Source organism: Dromiciops gliroides, chromosome 5, assembly GCF_019393635.1.
Source record: "Dromiciops gliroides isolate mDroGli1 chromosome 5, mDroGli1.pri, whole genome shotgun sequence".
NCBI classification, from domain to species: Eukaryota; Metazoa; Chordata; class Mammalia; order Microbiotheria; family Microbiotheriidae; genus Dromiciops; species Dromiciops gliroides.
Window position 1 is genome coordinate 292,512,243 of NC_057865.1, and position 14,859 is coordinate 292,527,101.

General features: G+C 44.8%; 1 protein-coding gene across 1 annotated transcript; it reads left to right on the forward strand.

Annotated features, from left to right (window-relative positions):
* Positions 1-275: 275 nt before the first annotated feature.
* Positions 276-13,869, forward strand: LOC122729662 (chondroadherin-like protein). Its single transcript, XM_043968632.1, has 5 exons — positions 276-319; positions 5,515-5,691; positions 9,826-11,484; positions 12,961-13,127; positions 13,631-13,869. The coding sequence occupies exons 2-5, from the start codon at positions 5,527-5,529 to the stop codon at positions 13,857-13,859; spliced, it is 2,220 nt and encodes a 739-aa protein (XP_043824567.1). The 5' UTR covers positions 276-319; positions 5,515-5,526; the 3' UTR covers positions 13,860-13,869.
* Positions 13,870-14,859: the final 990 nt, after the last annotated feature.

The window sequence follows — 14,859 nt, forward strand, 5'->3', positions numbered from 1 at the left end:
GGGCCCCAGGTTCGAGTGCTGCTTTGACACCTGCCTTTGGTGGCTCCCAGATGCCCACGTGCGCTCCTCCACCCCGGGAAGGGCCAGACAGTTTTTAGGTGGGGGCGGGAATGCGGGGCTACCTGGGGAGCCCTGCCCGCTCCAGGGGCAGTTGGCAGGGCCCCGCCTGCCTAGGCTTGAGACTGCCAGCGATCAGGGTGTGGGGACAGACTGGCTCTGGGAGTTACACGCCACCACCCCCACCCCGCCCTCGCCTTGTCTCAGCTCCCCAGGAACTCTCCTCCACCTAGGACAAGGGCGCAGGAGCCAGGAGTGTGGGGTGAGTTCTTGGGGCCCCTGGGAACTGGAGGCGCTGACTCTGTCGGCCGAGAGCGGGGACCCTCGAGGTAGGGAAGGGGCCCGGAGAACCTCTGGGGAAGAGAAAGAGCTAAGGAAAGCCAACTTCTAGTCCGGGCATGGTCCTCTCTCTGGGTCTCAGTATCTGATCCATCCTCCTCTCCCTCTAAAAAATCATAGGCTTTTTGAGCTGGGAGTCGGTCAATACACGTTTATTAAGTGCCTACTATGTGTGAGACACTGTGCTAAGCCCCAGGGATACAAAGAAAGGCAAAAGACAGTCCTTGCCCTCAAGCTTACCATCTGCAAGGGAAGACAACATGTACAAACAAGCTATGTGCATGATAAATAGGAAATGATTAAGGGAGCGGGAGGTACCAAAGTTAAGAGAGCTTGGCAGAGGCTTCCTGTAGGAAGTGAGATTCTAGCTGAACTGGGAGATATCTTCAAGCTCTTACAGTGCCTTCCTCCCCCCATCTTACAGTTAAAGAAAGTGAGCTCAAGGTCACAGGACCTCTGGTTGTAAGGCAAACACTTTCCACTATAGAACACTGCCTCCCTCTGTAAAATGAGAGATGATCCCATTAATATAATGATAAAGGCAAGCCACTTATTCTCACTAGGCCTCAGTTTCCCCCCCTGTAAAATGAGAGTGTAGGGTTAGGTAACCCCTAACATCTCTATGATTACTATCTTGTTAGTCTTTGTGCAAATTGGGCCTCGGTTCCCTCATCAGGCAAATGAAAAGGGTTTTTCTTTACATCGTTGTCTGTGTATACATTGTTCTCTTGGTTCTGCTCATTCCACTCTGCATCAGTTCATATTACCCAAAACCTCCTGAAATTCTTTTTTGTCATTTCTTTTTTTTTAGTGAGGCAATTGGGGTTAAGTGACTTGCCCAGGGTCACACAGCGAGTAAGTGTTAAATGTCTGAGGCCGGATTTGAACTCAGGTCCTCCTGAATCCAGGGCCAGTGCTTTATCCACTGTGCCACCTAGCTGCCCCTTGTCATTTCTTATGGTGCAATAATATTCCCTTCCATTCATAAACCACAGTTTGTTCAGCTGGTCTCTAGCTATCTAGGAGGCAATCTAGGGCTCCCCCTTACATTCCAGTTCTTTGCTTTGCTAACCCCCACCCTTTTCTCCCCCATTCAGGATCAGGGTGCTTGGTTTGCCTGTGACTCATCCCCTCTACCTCAGCATCCTCCCTCTTAATTTCCCCCATCCTAGGTTTTTCCCCTGTTGAGTTGATATATTTCTACCAAGCCCTTTGTGTACTCTGTGTGTGTGTGTGTTCAACGTTCCTTTCTTATTCAGGTAAGAGTAAAGTTCATCTAATTCCCAGCCCCTCCACCCTTTTGTCCATGTATACATTTCATCAACCCCCTTCTTCAGCATCCTTTCCACCCTAGTACATTCCCCCTTTTACACTCCCTTCTCTTTGTCTTCTTTATACCATCAAAACAGAACTAATTTACCCCACAGGTCCTTTGTTTTTCTTATTTAACTTCCTCAATATCCTTTGAAAACATTATGTTTCCAAAGGGCCATTTGTTTCTTTTCCTCCCGTTAGAATGTTAGCCCTACATCATCATATAGCCTCTTCTACTTACTCAAATTATATATTTTTTGAAGACTGGTTCCCCCTATCTTGCCCAAGCTAGAAGTGCAGTGGACACATAATCTTGATCCCAATACTGACTGACTCATAAGTTTTAACCTCCTCTCAACTCATCCCTCCTTAGGCAGCCTTGATGGTCCTCCACTCACCATGTTGGTGCTAGATCTAGTGTGGACCCCCCAGTTGGCATTAGCCCTTCTTCAGCTCAGAACTCCAGAACTCAAGTGATCCACCAACAGCTTCCCCAGCAGCAGGAACTACAGGCAAGAACCACTATGCCTGGCTGCTTAATCAAATTGACCTTTCTGGGTTTCTCTGGACTCTTGTGTTTGTATTTCAAAGTTCCTATTCAGCTCTGACCTTTTCATCAGCCTTGCAGAGTAAGTTATTGTTGGTTGTAAGCCTAAATCTTTTGCCTTTTGGAATATTGTATTCCAAGATCTCCTCTTGTTTATAGACTCAAATGATGCTGACTTGTGATCCCTTTATACTTGAACTGTTTCTTTCTGAGTGCTGGTTGCACTTTTTTTCTTGGATGTGGGAGTTTTGGATTCTGGCCATAGCATACCTACAGCTTTTCCTCTTTTTAAAAATTTCTTTTTAAAGCTGTGCATACCCTTTGACCCAGCAATACCACTTTCGGGGCTTTTGCCCAAAGAAATCATGGAAAGGGGAAAGGGACCCACATGTACAAAAATATTTATAGCTGCTCTTTATGTGGTGGCAAGGAATTGGAAGTTGAGGGGATGCCCATCAATTGGGGAATGGTTGGACAAGTTGTGGTATATGAATACAATGGAATACTATTGTGCTGTAAGAAACGATGAGCAGGAGGAGTTCAGAGAAACCTGGAGGGTCTTGCGTGGGCTGATGATGAGTGAGATGAGCAGAACCAGAAGAACATTGTACACAGTATCATCAACATTGAGTGTTGATCTACTATGATGGACTATATTCTTCTCACCAATGCAATGGTACAGAAGAGTTCCAGGGAACTCATGAGAGAAGAGGATCTCCAAATCCAGGAAAAAAAAAAGAACTGTGAAGTATAGATGGTGAATGAACCATACTATGTCTGCTGTTTTTGGTGCTGATGTTTTTTCTATTTTGAGGTTTTTCATCATTGCTCTGATTTTTCTTTTTGTTTTTGTTTTTGTTTTTGCAGGCAGTGGGGGTTAAGTGACTTGCCCAGGGTCACACAGCTAGTAAGTGTAAAGTGTCTGAAGCCTGATTTGAACTCAGGTACTCCTGAATCCAGGGCTGGTGCTTTAACCACTGCGCCATCTAGCTGCCCCTGATTTTTCTCTTATAACATGACTAATGCAGAAATATGTTTAATGTTATTATGTGTGTATATATATATATATATATATATATATATATATATATTACCAGCAGTCTAGGGGAGGGGGGAGGGAGGGAAGGGAGGGAGAAAAATTCTGAAATTGGAAAGCTTGTATAAACAAAAGTTGAGAACTATCTTTACATGTAACGGGAAAAAATAAAATACTTTATTAATTAAAAAAAATTCTTTTAAAAAAAGTTCTTTTGAGGGGCAGCTAGGTGGTGCAGTGGAGAGAGCACTGGCCCTGGATTCAGGAGTTCAAATCTGGCCTCAGACACTTAACACTTACTAGCTGTGTGACCCTCGGCAAGTCACTTAACCCCAATTGCCCCACCAAATAAATAAATAAAGTTCTTTTGAAATGTTTTTATCATAAAAGTATTTTATTATTTTCCAGTTACATGTAAAGATAGTTTTCAATATTTGTTTTTATAATATTCCAAATTTTTCTCTCTCCTTCCTTTCCCTCCTGCCTACCCAAGACAGAAAGCAACTTGAGGTAGGTTATATATGTATAATCACATTAAACATATTTCTGCATTAGTCATGTTGTGAAAGAAGAATCAGAACAAAAGGGAAAAACTTCAAAAAACAAAAAAGTAGAAACAGTATGGTACAATCTGCATTCAGAATCCACAGTTATTTTTTCTGGATGTGGAGAACATTTTCCAACATGAGTCCTTTGGAATTATCTTGGATCATTGTATTGCTGAGAAGAGCTAAGTCTATCACAGTTGATCATCACACAATGTTGCTGTTACTGTGTACAATATTCTCCTGGTTCTGCTCACTTCACTCAGTATCAGTTCACTTAAGTCCCTCCAGGTCTTTCTGAAATCTGCCTGCTCATCCTTTATTTGTTTTTGTTTGTTTGTTTGTTTGTTTCTGGGGCAATGAGGGTTAAGTGACTTGCCCAGGGTCACAGAGCTAGTTAAGTGTCAAGTGTCTGAAGCTAAATTTGAACTCAGGTCCTCCTGAATCCAGGGCCAATGCTTTATCCACTGCACCACCTAGCTGCCCCTGCTCATCCTTTCTTACAGCACAATAGTATTCCATTACATTCATATACCACAACATTCACACAGTCATTTCCCAGTTGATGGGCATTCCCTTGGTTTCCAATTCTCCCCCTCCCCCCTTTTATGATCTCTTTGGTATTACTGGGTCAAACAGTATGCACAGTCCCATAACCCTTTTGCATAGTTCCAAATTGCCCTCCAGAATGGTTGGATCAGTTCACAACTCCACCAAAAATGCATTAGTGTTCCAACTTTTTCACAGCTTCTCTGACATTATTTTCCTTTTTGGTCATATTAATCAATCTGATAGGTGTGAGGTGGCACCTCAAAGTTGTTTTAATTTGAATTTCTCTATTCAATAGTGATTTAGTGCATTTTTTTCACATGGCAACTGATATCTTTAATTTCTTTATTTGAAAACTGCCTGTTCATATCCTTTGACCATTTCTCAATTGGGGAATGACTTGCATTCTTATACATTTGATTTAGTTCCCTATTTATTTTAGAAATGAGGCCTTTATCAGGAATAATGGCTGTAAAAATTGTTTCCCAGCTTTCTGTTTCCCTTTTAATTTTGGCTGCATTGCTTCTATTTGTACAAAACCTTTTTATAATTTAATGTAATCAAAATCATCCATTTTGCATTTCATAATATTCTCTATCTCTTGTTTGGTCATAAATTCTCCTCTCCATAAATCGGAGAGGTACACTACTCCTTCCTCTCCTAATTCACCTACAGTATCACCCTTTATGTCTAAATCATGTATCCATTTTGACCTTATTTTGGTATATGGTGTAAGATGTTGATCTATGCTTCATTTCTGCCATACTGTTTTCCAGTTTTCTCAGCAGTTTTTGTCAAATACTGAGTTCTTATCCCAGAAGCAGGATTCTTTGGGTTTATCAAATAGTAAATGACTATAGTCATTTACTATTTGATAAACCCAAAGTAGTCATTTACTACTGTGTCTCCTGTGTCTAATATATTCCATTGATCCACCACTCTATTTCTTAGCCAGTACCAAATAGTTTTGATAACTGCCACTTTATACTATATAGCTTCAGATTTGGTATGGCTAGCCCTAGGGCTTTTTCTTTTAGGTTCCTTCCATGACATCATTGTTGGATTTTCCCCCCTATTTTTATTTTTCCTTCTGGTTCTAATAAATCTGTTCTTCTCTCTTTCCATAGTGATGCCCCAAGATGTGGAACTACCTGAGCCTATTGCTGTTGTTGTCACTGCTGCAGGTCTCCTCTGAGAGGAAAGACACCAGTGGCTGCCCCAAGGCCTGTGTCTGTGATAATAGGAAGAGATCCGTCTTGTGCCAGAACCGGAACCTCACCAAAGTGCCAGCTGCCATCCCAGAGGTAAGTCTCCCTAACCCCTTGCACAGTGCCTAGCTTGATCAATGTTAGTCAAATGAATGAATGAATGAATGAATGAAGTCCTTACTCTTAGCCTTCACCAAGAATCCCTGCTCCTGGCCTGCCATCTTCCTTGCCTGGTCTAGGTTATGATTTAGCTGGATAGCGGGGGTTGTCTCCTTGTTGAAATCCTAAGTAACCCATGAGGTCTAGCTCAAGTGCTACCTCTTATGTGAAGCCTTCCCTGATCACTCCTGTAGTCAGTGGTCTCCCTGGGATCTCATGGAATACTTTGATTTGCTTCTCTCACATAATGTCTTTTTCTGTATTATAGTCACTGATGTATCATAATTCATTTATCTCCTTGCTAGACTGGTCCAGCCCAGTCAGAGCCCCTGGCTCCAAATAGGTAATGCCACAGTGGTAGAAATGTGGGCTACAGGGGCAGCTAGGTGGTGCAGTGGATGGAGCACTGGCCCAGGAGTCAGGAGTACAAAAAAAAAAAAGAAATGTGGGTTACGAAGTGGCATAAGGACAATGTCACATCTAAGCTACATATCTCCCCCAGTCACCTGCCCTGAATAAAGTTCTGCATAAAGTTGGCACTAATGTTTTTACCAGTGATTTTTATCAGTGTAGGGAATTTCCAATTTGTGTGGCAAACTCTTCAGCTGGTGGAGAGCAGTGGCTTATCTCTCACTTCACTCCTAGAGGGTAACCTGGAACATGAAGAAGTCAAATGTCTTGGCTGTCATCATACAGCCAGGATGTGACAGAGACAGAGGTCTCCACTACCCCCCTTACTGCTTCTTTAGTTTGGAATAAGGTTTGTTAAATGGACAAATGAAGGATTTTTGTGGGGCAATGAGGGTTAAGTGACTTGCCCAGGCTCACACAACTAGTAAGTATCAAGTGTCTGAGGTCAGATTTGAACTCAGGTCCTCCTGAATCCAGGGCCGATGCTTTATCCACTGTGCCACCTAGCTGCCTAGAAGAAAGCCTTTTTTTTCTTTTTCTTTTCACATTCTCTTTTTTTTGTTTGTTTGTTTTTGTAGGACAATGAGGGTTAAGTGACTTGGCCAGGGTCACACAGCTAGTAAGTTTTAAGTGTCTGAGGCCGGATTTTAACTCAGGTTCTCCTGACTCCAGGGCTGGTGCTCTATCCACTGCACCACCTAGCTGCCCTCAAATCATTTATGAAGTTATAATGACAAGAATGCTGGGCTTGGAGTCAGGAGATCTGGGTTCAAAGCCTGGCTTGAACACATGAATAATTAAGAGTAAACCATTTTGGGGCGCAGTGGATATAGCACTGGCCTTGGATTCAGGAGAACCCGAGTTCAAATCCAGCCTCAGACACTTGACACTTAACTAGCTGTGTGACCCTGGGAAAGTCACTTAACCCTCATTGTCTAGCCAAAAAAACAAAACCAAAAACCAAAAATCAAAACAAAACAAACAAACAAAAAAAGAGTAAACCATTTTGCTTCTCTGGGACTTAGTTTCTTTATATGGAAATCTGGGATAATAATATACTCTCTGGAGAAGGAATGTGTTATAATGGCAAGAGAACCAGTCTTGGAGTCAGGGAGACCTGAGTTTATATTCAGGCTCAGACACTTATTGTGGGAACCCTGGACAAGTTAGTTAACCTCTGTTTGCCTCAGTTTCCTCATCTGTGAAATGGAAATAATAACAGCACCTGCCTCCCAGGGTTGCTGTGAGGATCAAATGAGATAATAATTGGAAAGTGCTTACCACAGTGCCTGGAACATAGTAAGCATGTATAAGCCGGACACATATCAAAGTTAGCTATTATTATCATTTTTATTGTTATTATCATATAATTATTACTTAAACTCTCAGTGTCTGGAGGACTCCCTAAGACTATAATTTGTAGATAATTTATCAATCTGTATTGGCAGAGGGAATGACCACACCAAAAGTTCCCTTCCCTAATGTAATCATGAGTGTGAATGAATGTGTGAGTGAATTAGAAAAAAAATCCACTTCTTATTTCACAGGACTTTTGTGAGGACAGTCCTTAATATAGCAGTGGGAGTTATTATTACTATGAATTAGAAGGCACCCACAAATATTGTATAGGATGGGAATATGTCGATGGGGTAGGATATACGTTGGGAAAAGTGTGTCCACACTTATGGGATCAGAGATCCAGTGAAGTGTACATGGGTCCTACATGACTTTGGGACCTTTCACAGGAAGAGTAACATTCAGTCTCTCCTGCAGTCTCTACCATCATTCAAATTATAGAATTAGAGTTCCACTATAAATCAAATAGGATAGAGTAACAAAGTAAATAACAAAAGGAAATTCCTTTATACATAACTCTCTCTCAGAGTCACATGCTAGGCTGTTCATGCTCCTAGGGTTCTTCCTGGATGAAGCACCTTTCCCAACTCCTGGCACTATTACCTCACCATTACTCACCCCCCCCCTCGCCCACCCTCCTACCCCCATAGGTGACTAGCTCTTCTGCCACTAAGGCTGACCCTTATTGCTTCTCCTCAGAGTTTATGGACTTTTCATTTTCTCCTGAATTTCTGCTATCTAAATTGTGTATCTTTTGATGCTGGGGCTCTCTATTCCTCAAAGGGGGTATTATTGCTTTTTTGTGAGACTGCTTGGTTAACATTACTGGGACTAGTCAACACATGGTTAGTTCCTTTGTTAGTCAGATCCACAGCCTAGCCTAGTTGGTACTTAAAAGGGTCCCTCAAGTCAAGATCTGTTTTTTTCCAACTGTACTCACCCCATCGTCAGAGAATCACCCTGGGTTCCCTTGATATATATAAATACACATACATACACATGCATACATGTACACACACACACACACACACACACACATATATAAAGGGAACATTTCTTTTAGTTCCCATTATGCTCCTGAAAGCTAGTGCCAAAGTTATAGAAGTTGCTCTATAGCTTCAACAGGTCTCAAGTTGTCACTTAGCAAAAATGCAAAAGGTGGAGATAGCAAGCTTTGCACTCCATTCCTGCTGTACACAGATCACTATCCCTCTTTTTTGTGGATTTAGTTGTCTTATTTTTTATTCAACAAACATTTATTAAGCACTTACTCTGTGCCAAGCCCTGGAGATACACTTTTTTCCATTTAATTTAATTTTCAGTTCCAGATTTCCTTGCCTCACCCCTTTCTCCTCTCATTAAGAAGGAAAGAAATATAAAACCCATTAAAATATTAAGTAAGATTCCTATCCCTCTTTTTCATTTTTTTTTTGGTGGGGCAATGAGGGTTAAGTGACTTGCCCAGGGTCACACAGCTAGTAAGTGTTCTGATGTTTAAAATCTAAATTGTGGTCACCTTAAATTAGAAGCTTCAGCACCAGTCTTTGGGCATTAAACATTTATTAAAGCATAGAGGTATTCACAAGGAGTTCAGAAAGTTAAGAAAAAGAAGTCCTACCTAGCCTAGAGTTCCAGCCTGGTTGGGTTCTTCCTGAAGTCCTCCTCCATGAGCCTGCTTTAATCAGGAATTCTCCAGCAAGCTGATTGTGGAAGCTTTTTATAGGTCTGGAACAGAGGCGGTCCTTACACACTGCTTCAAGCTGATTGGTTGGCGTCACCCAAACCCATTGGTTCTGAAGGTGTTCTCAAGTTGAGTTCACAGTCTAGTTTCTGAGAACAATACCTTCTTAAGGGCTAGCCAGGTGTGATTACAATCCAATTAACTTGAAGTAGGCTTAATCAGCAGTCAATCACTCTCACTGATTCAATCAGTACAGATTAATCTCCAGGTGGGTCTTGAGTAGCTGCTAAATCCCATTATTTCATCACAGTGTCAAGTGTCTGAAGTAGGATTTGAACTCAGGTCCTCCTGAATCCAGGGCCGGTGCTTTATCCACTGAGCCACCTCACTGCCCCCATTCCTATCCCTCTTTTTTTTTTTTTTTTTGCAGGACAATGAGGGTTAAGTGACTTCCCCAGGGTCACACAGCTAGTAAGTGTCAAGTGTCTGAGGCCAGATTTGAACTCAGGTCCTCCTTACTCTAGGTCCGGTGCTTTATCCACTGTGCCACCTCACAGCCCCTGATTCCTCTTAAAGGAGCATGGACATATCACCCTAAAGTATGATTCTCTTCTTCTTAACAGATGACTAGGAAACTGGATCTCCAAGGGAATGTTTTCAAGGTGATTCCTCCAAGGGTCTTCCAGACCCTCTCCTACCTGACCCACCTGGATCTGCAGAACTGTCAGCTGAAGCAGATAGAGAAAGGGACCTTCACGGGCCTGCCGTACCTGGCCCACCTCAATCTGGCCTCCAACAACATCTCTGTGCTGCACAAAGGGGCCCTGGACGGACTGCTCCTCCTGAGGCGCCTGGTCCTTGAGCACAACCAACTGAAGGAGATCCAGCCGGGGACCTTCAGCCAGCTGCCCTACCTCAACCTCCTCAGCTTGGCCCACAACTCCTTGCGCCACCTGCCGGACATGACCTTTCGGGGGCTAGTCAGCGCCTGGTGGCTCCGCCTCTCCCACAATGCCCTCTCCGACCTGGCCCCCGAATCCCTGGCGGCACTGCCACACCTCCGCAGGCTCAGCCTGGACCACAACAAGCTGCAGGACCTCCCCTGGGAGGCTCTGTCACACCTGTATGGCCTGGCCCACCTGGATCTCGGCCACAATCCCCTCACCCACCTGGGAAAGGAGGAAGGGCTGGCCCTGCCAGAGCTGCGATACCTGGCCCTCGATGGTGCCTCGCTACAGACCATAGACGTGGGGGCTTTCTCCCACTGTCCCCAACTCTATACTGTGGACCTCAGGGACAACCAGCTGAAGACGCTGCCTTCTCTGCAGGGCCTGGACCGGCTCCATAAGCTCAACCTGAGTGGGAATCCATTGCGCTGTGACTGTGCGGCCCGGCCCCTGTGGGACTGGGCCAGCAGGAACTGGGTGACGATGGACGGACTGTGTGAAGAGCCCCGGCTTTTAAGAGGAGAAGCTTTAGAGTCACTGCGGGAAGAGGACTTGCGCTGTCAGGGACCCAGAGACGGGGAAGAAGAACAGGAGCCCACTGGGGCCCCAGGGGAGGACAAGGCTGCCAAGCCTTGCCCCTCAGCCTGCACCTGCTCCGCTCTTTCCCACCACAGTAGCTGTGAGAACAAGGGGTTAATGCTCATCCCCTCTGGATTCCCCAACACCACTCAGCTCCTAGATCTGAACTGGAACAAGTTTACTTCTGTGCCTCAGTTCTCCTTCCCAAACCTAAGCAGCCTTGTGTCCCTGCACCTCCAGCACTGCAAAATCACTCGCCTGGCACCCGGGGCTTTGACTGGATTAGACCAGCTGATCTACCTCTATCTCTCGGACAATCAGATCTCAGAGCTCAGCGCTGCTGCCCTGCAGGGTGTCCCCCGGCTCCGTTACCTGTACTTGGATCGCAACTACTTCACACGGGTGCCTAGGGATATCCTGTGGGCTCTGCCCAGGCTGGTGCACCTTCACCTAGAGCAAAATGCTCTCCAGCATCTGGCACTCCGTGATTTAGCTGCAGGAGAGAATCTTCACTGGCTCCATCTGAGTGGGAACAACATCTCTGACATCTTCCCGGGCTCAGCTCAGAACCTGGAGGGACTTTATTTAGGCAGCAATCGGCTGCAGGCCGTGCCCACGGCGGCTTTGGAAGGGCTGCCTGTCCTCAGGGAGCTGGAGCTGTCGGGCAATCCCCTCGGGATCCTGCAAGAAGGAGCCTTCATGCCGGTGGCCAAGTCCTTGCAACACCTCTACCTAAATAACACGGGCCTCCAGCAGGTAAGAGGCAGATGAAGCTGGGAAGCCTTGTAAAAGGAAGAGGACACAAGAGCATACACAGTAACCAGCTTCAGGAGGAAGCAAGCGGGCCTTTGCCCAAGGATTTGGGGCTTACTCTATTTACATAAAGAGAAGAGGGAATGAATGAATGCATGCAGAATGCATGCATGCATGAATGAATGAATGAATGCAAGCATAAGTGAAACAATGAATGAATGAATGAATGAATGAATGAATGAATGAATGCAAGCATAAGTGAAAGAGACAATGAATGAGGCAGCTAGGTGGCACAGTGGATAAAGCACCGGCCTTGGATTCAGGAGGACCTGAGTTCAAATGTGGCCTCAGACACTTGACACTTATTAGTTGTGTGACCCTGGGCAAGTCACTTAACCTCAATTGCCTCACCAAAACAAAAAAAAACAAACAAGCAAACAAAACCCCCCAAAAACGAAAGAAACAATGAATGAATGCAAGCATGAATGAATGCTTGAATGAATGAATGAATAAATAAATAAGCATTTATGAAGCCCTTAGCGTGTACTAGGAGGCCTATCATGTGCCAGGCACTGTGCTAAGCACTGAGGTTACAAATTTAAAAGTGTCCATTCTTACTGGGGAGAAAACACATGTAGGGGAGTGGAGGCCAGGGAGGGGCTCTTTGGACCAGGGATGATGGGTGGAGCCACAATGGAGTAGGTGACAGACTTCTTCCAGGACCAGTGACAATGCTGGTTGGATCGTGGTTCTAGAACTGGAGGGGGAAGGGCAGGGGGTATGAGTGGCTGGATCTGGGTAGCGGAGCAGGGCTTGTACCTGCCTTAAATAGTAGGAGGTAGGTGAGCAGGGGAAGCAGTCACCAACCCAAAGAGTAGGGTCCTTGGGATGGGATGGAAGTCTGGGGGCTGAGAGGGATCAAAAATGCCAGGGTGTGGTGTCCAGTCCAGAGGAGGTGAAGGGAGAAGCAGATTCTGGTATGGTGGGACAGTGGGAGGGGGTGCTAGGAAGGAATTAGCCTCCTGAATCTCAGCTCGACTTCCAGTTCTTCCATGAATTAAGTTTTGTTGTCTATTAAAAAGTGAAGTTATGGGGGCAGCTAGATGGCGCAGTGGATAAAGCACTGGCCCTGGATTCAGGAGGACCTGAGTTCAAATCTGGCCTCAGACACTTGACACTTACTAGCTGTGTGACCCTGGGCAAGTCACTTAACCCCCACTGCCCTGCAAAAAAAAGTGAAGTTGTGCCAGATGGTCTCTTAGGTCCCTCCCAACTCCAGTATTCTCTATTCTAAGGCCCCTCAGATTTCTAAGAATAGATGTTCCGGGGCAACTCTGTCATTCATACTCTAAATCAGAGACATCAAGCACTCCTGGGCCCCAAGGGGAAAGGAGGCTTAGCACTCATTTGTCATTTGAGGCTGTAGATTCTCCCTGTTCTCACCCCAGTCCTTACCATCCTTGGCACCTTCCTCTACAGATTTCTCCTGGGGCTTTTGCTGGCCTGGAGCCTGGGCTCAGGAGCCTGTATCTAGAGAAGAATCAGCTGCAGACACTGCCAGCCATGGATGACTTTATCCAACTGGAGGTCATCAATCTCAGCGAGAACCCTTTACACTGTGACTGCAAGCTGTTCCAGCTACACAGGTGAGTGTGCTCTGCCCAGCCCCTCTGCATGGTGCTAGGAAAAGGACTTCACTCAGACCAGCCCTTCTGGGCTCTGGCTTCCATTCTAATGAAGAGAATCTGCCTGGGAGGTCCCCAGCCCAATTCCTTTCACATCCCTGTGGGACCACATCATCTATTTAACTAAGGCAGGGTGGGCATGAATAAATCCAGGGTCTGCCACTGCTTTGCCCAAACTTAGTCTACTGGAAGGACATCTTGGAAGAGGGCTTCTAAGAACCTTTTTCTCCCAACTAATGACCCAAGGTCTACCCCAGCTTGTCCCCAAGGGTGATCTCTCCCAGTTGGGTTTTAGGCTTCACTCAGGGAGTCCCTATAGCTGACTCCTTTCCATCCTGCCTTGTATAACTGGGCTCTCAAGGTCCCTTTCCCTTTCCCAAGGTTTTTTTTTTGGGCAAAGAAGTCCAGAGACATCCCATTACCATCTATTTTTCAAGCCCTTCCAACCTCCTCTCTCTTTTCAGGTGGCTCGCTAGCCAGAAACTGCCTGGGGAGGCCACTTGTGAATTCCCACCCAGTGCTCAGGGACAGAAGGTGAAGGAGGCCACTGCTATCTTTGAGGCCTGCCTGGGGAAGAAAGTTCCGTTAACCTCCCAGCATGAAGCTAAGAACACTCTTGGGCAAAGGAGTCAGTGGATGCCGGCTGTGGCTGGTGGTTATAATGGGAGGAGCCGATCCAGTCATAGACCCTAGGGTCTTTGGAAGTGGGGGTGGTGGTGGAGGTCATTTTCCCTTGGGAACCAATGCTGCAGTTGGTGGGGGGAGTCAAGAGAATGGGAGCAATGGCTGTAACATTCATTTGCCCTTCAGTAAATAAAACCCGTGTGCTTAGACTTGGGGTGTATGTGGAGTGCAATAGGAATTCATATTGCCTCCTAGTAGGGCTGAGCCAACTCAATTAGCAACCTCAGAGTTGGGTTAACTATGATCTCTTTTGTTAACTTAAAAAATTCAATTCAAAGCACTTATTTTCTCTCCCTCCCATTCCCTTAATTCAAAAGAAAAAGAAATCCTAGCCATAAACAAGTATAGTTGAGCAGAACAAATCCCCATGTCATCCATGTCCCAAAATGCATCTCATTCTTTTTTTGGTAGTATTTTATTTTATTTTCTAATTACATGTAAAGATAATTTTCAACATCCATTTTTATAAGATTTTGAGTTACAAATTATTTTCCCTTCCTTTTTTCCCTGCCCCTTCCCCAAGACAGCAAGCGATCAGATTTAGGTTATATATATCCAATCATGTTATACATATTTCCATAGTAGTCATATTGTAAAAGAAAAATTAGAACAAAAGGGAAAAACCACAAGAAGGAAAAATAACAATAAGAAATAGAGTAAAAATAGCTTGCTTCAATCTGCATTCAGACTCCATAGTTGTTTTTCTGGATGTGGAAAACATTTTTCATCATGAGTTCTTTGGAATTGTCTTGGGTCATTGCACTGCTGAGAAGTCTATCACAGTCTATCACAGTTGATCATTATACAGTGTTGCTGTTAACTGTGTACAATGTTCTCCTGGTTCTGTTCACTTCACTCAGCGTCAGTTCATGTAAGTCTTTCCAGGATTTTTTGAAATCTGCCTGCTCATCATTTCTTATAGCAAAATAGTATTCCATCACATTCATATACCACAACTTGTTCAGCCATTCTCCAATTGATGGGCATCCCCTCAGTTTCCAATACTTTG

Bases quoted from the DNA above. Each gene is read 5' to 3' on its own strand.
- LOC122729662 (XM_043968632.1), top strand. From the start codon at position 5,527: ATGTGGAACTACCTGAGCCTATTGCTGTTGTTGTCACTGCTGCAGGTC. The intron at 5,692-9,825 runs GTAAGTCTCCCT...TCTTCTTAACAG, and splicing joins TGCCAGCTGCCATCCCAGAG to ATGACTAGGAAACTGGATCT. The intron at 13,128-13,630 runs GTGAGTGTGCTC...CTCTCTTTTCAG, and splicing joins AAGCTGTTCCAGCTACACAG to GTGGCTCGCTAGCCAGAAAC.